Source organism: Labrus mixtus, chromosome 2 (assembly GCF_963584025.1).
Source record: "Labrus mixtus chromosome 2, fLabMix1.1, whole genome shotgun sequence".
NCBI classification, from domain to species: domain Eukaryota; kingdom Metazoa; phylum Chordata; class Actinopteri; order Labriformes; family Labridae; genus Labrus; species Labrus mixtus.
Genome location: NC_083613.1, coordinates 34,726,896 through 34,736,895, shown reverse-complemented (window position 1 = coordinate 34,736,895; position 10,000 = coordinate 34,726,896). Strand labels below are relative to the sequence as shown.

Sequence of the window (10,000 nt, the reverse complement as noted above, 5' to 3'; positions counted from 1 at the left end):
CATCCACTCTGATCCTGTATTTGATCATGTCTATAAACCCCTCTATTTCAGCCCTGCTCAGAACAGGCTGTTTCTGTGTCTGTACCTTTAAATATGTAAATGAGCTGTGTCTGACCACGCCCCCTCTCTGGAAGGGCTTGGGTGTCTCTGTCTTTCTCGCTCCATGTCCTATTGTTTACGGTGAGAAGGCAGACTCAGAGGGCAGAACAAACACCTAGCTGTGGGAGTGTCACCCACCTAGGGGGAGGGGCTACTGCCCTTTGTGATGTCATGAAGGGAAAATCTCCAAACGGCCTGTTTGAGCACACATTTTCTGAAAAGTGGAGCAGGGAGAAGACAGAGAGGATGGACTTTTCTCATCATTTGTAGACGGACTAGAGACACATGTTAGAGGAACATGGAGAAGAGGATTTAAAATATGTCACCTTTAAAGTTTTTATCTTTCAATTGGTGTCGATTGTTTGTAATAGGTCGTGCAAAAAATGAAAAAGTAAACAAGAAACAACTTGAAAAGGCTGAAAGTTTAGTGTTGATCTTTCAGTCTGATCCTCTGCTGCCGCTCATGTTTTCATTTATAATATTGTTGCTTTAAGTCAAAGAGGAGCAGTTATGGTGTGTTTAAGTACACTCTGGATTTCTCTCTACTTGTTTTTCCCAACATGTGTCTGATCTCTGGAGGGAGGAGAAGCGGAGGAGGAGGAGGGGGCTCATTAATCAAAGATGAGGCGACTTTAAATAAAACGTTTTCATCCTCGTGGGGAAATTATCTTCATAAAGTTTGATCGGGGGGAGTGAGGGAAGTGTTTGTTTTTTTTAATCTACGGCGTCACATTCCCAGGGTCCGGGTCTTTAACAGTTTCTCATCTCCGTCATTCAGCCGTGTGTCCGTGCCTTTGTGTGGAAGTCAGCGCGGGGTTAATACTAACAAAGCTCAGGGGCCGAAAGGCTAGCGCCGCGTTAGCCCCCCTTTAGCCGGGCTCCTATTTGTTTTAATCCCAGGGTTAAAGTGCTCAATGGAGTGGTCAGTCAAAGCGATTAGCGTCTTTGTCTGGAGCTAATCCTGCCGGGGGTTTAGAGGCCGTTCAATCCTGGACTTTAAGCCTCTCTGTTCGCTTTAACACGCCGAGGAGGAGACGCTGCTTCAGAGCGTGTGCACTGCTCAGCTGCTGTTTACATGATGCACGTTATGTTTCCATGTTTACACTTAAAGACGTCAGAGGTCCAAAAAGTGTTCAAAGCACTCCTCCTGACGTCGGGACAATCTGACATCGTCTCCTCTTTCTCAGGCGTTTGTGTCGTCCCCAGTGTCAAAACGAGTCGACCTGCTTCCATCTTCAAAAGTGTCTCTGGACTCCGGCCGTCGCTCTCTGACTCTGTGGCAGAGACCCTCCTCCACGCCTTCATGACCTCCAGTCTGGACTACTGAGACGGGGTACCCAGCCCCTAGAGAAGTCCTAACCCTCGTCCACTGGCTCCCAATTAGACCCAGAATCAAACACAAAACCCTCCTCACTCATAAATCCCTCCATGCCCCTCGGTCCCTCTCCGACCTCCGGTCCTCAGACCCTGATGTCCATACCACACACCAGACTCCGCACCGCAGCTGCCTTTAATTAAACAATTAAGAATAAGATTTGAAACTTTAACTCTGCACTGTAACTTTGAACTCTTTTTATATTTTTACTTCATTTATTTCAATTATTTTTATTTGAACATATTTTCAGATTGAATCATTTTTTAATGTTCTATTTTAATGTTTCTTTTCTTTCCTCTGTCATGATGCTTTTTGATGTCTTGTGTGAAGACATCAGAACACCCCCTCCCCTCAGAGACCCGCACTCTCCCGTCCTCTGCTGCCGGTCTTAGTTTTTATTTTGTTCTCTGTTTGGTCCCTTCAACGTGTAAAGCCTCTTGAGGTCGAATATGAATCCAATCTATTATTATTATTATTATTATTATTAGTATTATTATTATTAACTTTACTCTAAACACTCTAACTCATGCAGTGAGTCGAGAGGCGTTCAGATGAAACCTCTGTACCATCATGAGGTAGATGCATGAGATCTGGACTGCTGCGTGAAGGTAGAAGATGAAGGAATATTAAACTCGCCTGCTCTGTTGGACTGGTCGATCATTGGCTGAACGATCCGCCGCCTCGCATTGATGAACCTGTAAAAAAAAAGGAAGAGAACAGATGGAAGGATGAGGACGGGAAACAAAAGGAGGGAGGAGAGCGTGAGAGTTTATAAAGGAGAGCGTGTATGATTTCAGAGAAACGTCGGCCTCCTCTGTGCTCAGGAAGGCAAAGCTCGGATTCTCTGTTGGACATCGAACGCCTCACTGCTCACAGAACATCTCAAGTTTCTCCGAGAGGAAATGTTTTCCGTTTTATTTTCTGAGCTGGGTTTAAAGAAAATGGATGTTACAGGTGAAAAAGATTTCATGCAGCAGCCAGTATGTTCTCCTTCTAACTTTAGATTCTGCTCCTGAATGCTCTGGATTTGTTTGGACCAGAGAAGGTAGGAGGTTTTAAGACACACCCCACACGGCCGTTTTGGACGCCCCTCGGTTTGTCAGATATGAGAGCAGTTATCAGGTCAACAGGTTGCAGCGATGGAAGTGGGTCAAGAGAAGTGGTTCAGATAGAAGTGATTGTACCCGACCTAAAAAGCCTCTGCATGTTTCTAATAAGCTCCACGAGCAGAAACGTGCTCAAACTAGGATCAATATTGGAGATGCTTTTGAAAAATGGAGAGAGGTTAGAACACAGAAAGGTTTACAGACCCATGCAGAGCTGGATAAACACTGAAGCTTCAGAGTCCACCACATGGTGACCTGTGTGAGCATGGACTCTAGAGAGGAGGGGGGGGGGGGGGGAGACAGCTCTCTATGATGTTTAGAATTTAGACTGCAGTACCCATTTTAAACACTAGGAGTCAGAGTTACATACTGCTGTAACTGACATTTCGAGTCGACACTCACGCAGGTTGCCATGACGCTGAAGCTTCAGTGAGAATCAGAGCTGATATGTAAAAAAGTTTCTGTAATTTGTAAATGATCAAAACTGACGTGTGTGTGATTTAGCGGTTTCTACGTCTAAGACATTAAAAAAAGATGTTTTAGCTCTTTTTCTGTAACACCGGTGTAACAAACTGATTGGTCACCAGGTAAGAACAGTGTCGTCTGTCGTGGAGGTTAAAGTGTGTGATGACATCAGGCTTCAGGGGGCCGCAGCAGCAGTGCATTCATACATGTCCCCTTCTAAGTACACTCTTGAAAGCCATCATCCTGGTATGCGCGACCTATGACCTGACACCTTCTGTGACCCCCCCCCCCCCACTCCCCCATATTCCCCCCCCCTCCATCGCCTCCCGTCCGTGGAGGAGCGCTCTGGTGTTCCTCATCTTAAAACCTCCTGAACCGCCTGTCGACCCTCCTGACCCGCCCCGGAGTGAAAGCCCACTTGATTTATGTCCCCCTACACCCCCCCCCCCCCCCCTCCCCCTCCTCACCCCCCCAGGAGGGATGGTTCCATTTCAAACGTGTTCGGTAAAGAGTGAGGAGCGGGGTTAAAAAAAAAAAAAAAAACACTGAAAAGAAGTGGGGGACTACCCTGCTTCCTTTTCAGGACAACAAAAGCCACAGCGGTCTTTTCAAGGAGTAAAAAAGGCGAGCAGGAGGCGGAGGAAGGGGAGGAGGGGGAGGCGGGGGGAGGTACAGAGGGGAGAAAGAGTTTTTGAAAGGACAGTAATGGAGGATCTGCTTCTGCTGCGATGAGAATCCGATCAGTGTCACAGGCTGTGGGTTTTTCCAGGATCCACTTCCTGTAACACTTTGGACATTTCTGCTCTGATATGGATGCAGCTTCCTCTCGAAAAGCACCAAATGTTTTTAAAATGATGTCATGTGACAGGTGAGTAGGAGAGGAAGTGCTGCATCCAATACTTGCAGGTACACTCCAGCACCAAAACATTGCTGATGTTATTATTCATCTCAGACAGTTTGAAGGTGTCAGCCTGACATTTTTAATAATCAAACTATTCTATTTTTGTTGCCGTGGAATCAAACATGCATCGATAACTTTTTTTTATTTTTCTTTTACATAAATCATACCAACGTTTTCAGCTGTTACCTTGACAACCCGTGAATCATGAGAGGTCAACCTTTTTTCTTCTTTTTTTTCTAAACCCTTTGCATGTTACCCTTTATGATCCCGCCTCCTTAGTTTCCCCGTTAAACATTCATGACGGCGTTTCCTGTTTTCATTTATGACTGCGTGTTTGTTTTCACCTCGTGTATGAATCGGGGAAACGGTTCTCATGATTATCAAAACATTTTGTGTATGAATGCTACATGTTTGTTGTATGAAAAGTGCTGGACAAGTTAAGTCTTAACGACTGATTTCGGCCCGATCGTATGAGACTGTTTAAGTTTTTTTCCAGGTTTTAATTTGTGGCATGTCCTTTTGTTTTTAGTATTTTTTCTGCAGCACCAAAAATACTTTTTGAAAACAAATCTGTTTCTAAACAATCATTTCTTATAAACTAAAAATGGATCGCACAGAAATGTTTTAATTGAACACCTTAAATAAGTTTGTTTAAACAGCCTTAAATATGATATAATATAATGAGCACGTGTGTCACACACAAACCCACAGCTTCTTAAAATAAGCCCCGCCCACCAAGGGTGTCATTCTCAGGTCAGTACTACACCCCCCAAAAAATCCTCCCCAACCACTGTGTTTAAATAAACCAGTCCAGCTGTTTGTTACCTACACACCTACACACACACACACCTACACACACACACACACACACCTACACACACACACACACACCTACACACACACACCTACACACCTACACACACACACACCTACACACACACACACCTACACACACACACACCTACACACACACACCTACACACCTACACACACACACACCTACACACACACACACACACACCTACACACACACACCTACACACACACACCTACACACCTACACACACACACACCTACACACCTACACACACACACCTACACACACACACACACACACACACACACCTACACACACACACCTACACACACACACACACACCTACACACCTACACACACACACACACACCTACACACACACACCTACACACACACACACACACCTACACACACACACACACACCTACACACACACACACCTACACACACACACACACACACCTACACACACACACACACACCTACACACACACACCTACACACACACACACCTACACACCTACACACACACACCTACACACCTACACACACACACCTACACACCTACACACACACACACCTACACACACACACACACACCTACACACACCTACACACACACACACACACCTACACACACACACACACACCTACACACACACACCTACACACACACACACCTACACACACACACACCTACACACACACACCTACACACACACACACCTACACACCTACACACACACACCTACACACCTACACACACACACCTACACACCTACACACACACACCTACACACACACACACACACACACACCTACACACACACACACACACCTACACACACACACACACACACCTACACACACACACCTACACACACACACCTACACACACACACACACACACACACCTACACACACACACACACACACACACACACCTACACACACACACACACACACACACACACACACACCTACACACACACCTACACACACACACACACACACACCTACACACACACACACACACACCTACACACACACACCTACACACACACACACACACCTACACACACACACACACACCTACACACACACACACACACACCTACACACACACACCTACACACACACACACACACCTACACACACACACACACACACACACACACACCTACACACACACACACACACACCTACACACACACACACCTACACACACAAACACACACACATTGACACACACACACACCTACACACACACACCTACACACACACACACCTACACACACACACCTACACACACACACACACACACCTACACACACACACACACACACACACCTACACACACACACACACACACACACACACACACCTACACACACACACGCACACCTACACACACACACACACACACACACCTACACACACACACACACTCACACACCTACACACACACACACACACACACACACACACCTACACACACACACGCACACCTACACACACACACACACACCTACACACACACACACACACACACACCTACACACACACACACGCACACCTACACACACCTACACACACACACACACACACACACACACACCTACACACACACACACACCTACACACGCACACCTACACACACACACACACACACACACCTACCTACACACACACACCTACACACACACACACACACCTACACACACACACACACACCTACACACACACACCTACACACACACACACACACACCTACACACACACACACACACCTACACACACACACCTACACACACACCTACACACACACACACACACCTACACACACACACACACACACACACACACCTACACACACACACACACACACAAACACACACACATTGACACACACACACACACCTACACACACACACACACACACACACACACCTACACACACACACACACACACCTACACACACACACACACACACACACCTACACACACACACAGACACACACACACACACACACACACACCTACACACACACACACACACACACACACACACACACACAGACACACACACACACACCTACACACACACACACACACCTACACACACACACACACACACACACACACAGTAAAGTAAAAAACTGATTTCATGTAAACACAACAAAAAAAAATTGAAGGAGAAGAGGGGAGGAAAGGACAAAAAGAGGAAAGGGAACAAAGTAGAAGAAGAAGAGAGGGGGGGATAAAAGGCGAGGAAAGAGGGTCGAAACAGAAAAGAAAAGTGGAAGCAAGAAGGGGACGGGAAAGACACAAAACTCAGGAAGAGGGCAGAAAAAGAGGATAGGAAACAAGGAGAGAAGGAGAAAAAAGGAAAATGTAGAGGATAGGAGACCAAGAAATTAGAGAAAACAAGAAAGGAGAGGAAACGAGGAAACGAGAGGACCCTAGAGGGGGGCCAAAGGGAGGAGAGGAAACGAGGAAAGGAAAGGTAAAACAGGGTGCAGAGAGTAAACAAGTAAGGAGAGGACCCTAGAGGGGGGCCAAAGGGAGGAGAGGGGAAAAGGAAGGAAAGGACGCAAGGATAGGAAACATTGAAGGAGAGGACACAAGGATAGGAGAAGAAAGAAGGATGTTTCAGGAGCGTAAACAAGAAAGGAGGACCCTTTTAGAGGAGGGAAACAATGAAGGGGAGGGCGCGAGGGGAGGAGAGGGATAAAGGAGGAAAGGATGCAATGAAGGAGAGGAAACAAGGACAGTAGAGGTAACAAGGAGAGGAAAGGAAACAGGGCGTGGAGAGGACCCTGGGGAGGGAACAAAGGGAAGATAGGGGGAAAGGAGGAATAGGGAACAAGGGAGAAAGAAGGAAACGATATCGAGTCTTGTTTCGTACTGACGTCTCCAGGTCTCTACCCCCCACCACATCTCCACCCTCCAATTAACCGCCCCCTCCCCTCGGTTTCTGTGACTGGGGATATTTGAAAACCAGAGGGGAATACGTTGTTTAAAACCATTAGCTGCACGTGGCCTCTAGAGGGCGTGCTTCCCAAACACAACAGCAGCGCGGCGTTGCTAACATCACAGACTCACCAGTTGTTGACCTGCAGGATGGTGAGGCCGGTGTCCTGAGCCAGCTGCTTCTTCTGCTCCTCCGACGGGTACGGGTGCTGCGGAGGGACAGAATACAGAGGCTGTATGAAATCACAAGGTTGTGTGTAACTCTTCTTGTCGGAGAGAGCTGCTAATTAGCGTTAAAGAAAGGGGGCGGGGCTAACTCATTAAGGGAAAATGAAATGGAGCATAATTAATGGGAAGAAATGGTGAGCCAATTAGAGAGGGAAGCCAAGCGGGGAGAGAGCCCTGTTAATTAGACTTAGAGGGAGTGTGTGTGTGTGTGTGTGTGTGTGTGTGTGTGTGTGTGTGTGTGTGTGTGTGTGTGTGTGTGTGTGTGTGTGTGTCTGTGTGTGTGTCTGTGTGTGTGTGTTTGTGTGTGTGTGTGTGTGTTCTTGAATTTATGTCTTAACGAGGACCATCGTGTGAGCAAGAACTTCGTTTTGACCTCCTTTTTTTTAAACTCTTTATTTTAGGGGTACAGCTGTTTGTACCAAGCGTCATCCTCCAGTGTTGCAAAATGAAGTCAATGCAGAAGTGTAAAAAAAACTGCAGTTCCTCAAGTGTCCACTAGAGACTGTCTCAAAAAGCCGAGGAACCCCAACTGCGTCCCATATTGAAATATCTGTTTTAAAGCAGAAATAAACATGTTTACAGCCTGGTTACACAGGTCTCAACAGATCGTTTCTTTACTTCTTATAACGGGAAAGCGTCCTTTTTGATTATAGAAAAGCATTAATTAGCTAAATTAAGGGCGTGGCTTATCAAGTAGCATTGATATAAAGACAAATATTCTCATTATAGCAGACTTTCTCTTTCTTCATCCACAGTTTTTGCCTCATTCTTCTTACGTCATGTCTTGCCTAAGGAGACCCCCCCCCCCATGGTGCGTGTGTGAACAGCACGATCAGGAGGATTTCAGGAGCTCTCTCCCTGAAATCCTCCAGAAACGTTCATGACTGCATGTGAGAAAACGGCTAAAGAAAAGTTTGCTTTCTATATTTACTAAAAGCAGTGTTGTCAGATATTTAAAAAGACGAGCCTTCTCTGGTGTCAGGCTCTAAACAAACAGAGCTGTGAGTTCATGTAGAGTTAAGCCAAGCGTTGCAGCGCTGTGGACAATAAATAATGTTTCATTGCAACAGCTGACAGGGAGTGAGAGTTTCTTCTTCATCTGCCGACTGAAACCAGCTGCTGCCGATCCTCTGCGGCAGGTCGCTGCCCGTCCCTGACCCAGATAGCATCACTTTCAGGGGGCTATTTTCACACAGATGCAACATGCAGCGCTGTTAAAGTTCAGAGTCATTAAACTCTGCAGAAAGAAGAGCAGAGCGTCCAAACAGAACATCGTTTAACCACAGTCCTGCCTTTCCATTTTTTTTCAAAACGTGATATACTAAAGGCAAAAACATTTGACTTCATGCAAGAACACCTCGGCCTGTTGAAGAGATAAACGCTAACATCTCACAGAGGACGACGTTTACGACAACTTAACGTCTTTTATCTGAACGAAGGGGGCGAGTTGAATATGTTGCTGCAACAACAACAAGATCAATTAAATCATAATGCTCTTTTTATATTTATAATCTACCACACGGGGCAGGTCTTTCAAGACGGGATTACAATGTTCAAAGTTTCAGAAGTAAAACGGGGGAAACATCCGTCACCTGCTGTTTTGCACACACCACACCTGAAGTCAACATGATTAAATAATTTAAAAAAACAAGACTGCAAACTACTCTGCTCATGAATGTAGTGTCTGATACGTCATCAGGGACGCCCCCTGAGAGCTCGACGCTCACCCCCTCTTGGTTTTTATTCTGAATTCTATTTAAATCACCAACAAATCAAAAAAAGCCTGAAGCAGAAACCAGCAGCCTCATCACATCTGTGTCTGTGATGTCTTCTTTCCTCCGCCCGGCCTAACCCTTCTGCCAAAGACTGCGCTGTTTTCCCTGTGATCTGATAGCAGGTAATTGGCCCAAACTGCATCTAATTTGCCTGAAAGAGCGATAATCATGAGGTGGTTTCCTCACACGTTCAGCCTCCTCCAAGGTTTTACACCAGCCCAAGATGGTTTTAACCACACAGTGCTGTACGAATGACTTCC

At 46.1% G+C, this 10,000-nt stretch overlaps 1 protein-coding gene across 1 annotated transcript in view; it reads right to left on the bottom strand.

Moving 5' to 3' along the window:
- The window catches only part of LOC132954003 (homeobox protein Meis1-like), a 30,893-nt gene that overhangs the window by 804 nt on the left and 20,089 nt on the right, over positions 1-10,000 (bottom strand). Inside the window, exons 9-10 of the mRNA XM_061026431.1 lie at positions 7,870-7,946; positions 2,111-2,169 (exon numbers count right to left, since the gene is read on the bottom strand). Of these exons, the coding sequence (XP_060882414.1) occupies positions 2,111-2,169; positions 7,870-7,946 (136 nt within the window). The remainder of the gene's footprint in view (positions 1-2,110; positions 2,170-7,869; positions 7,947-10,000) is intronic.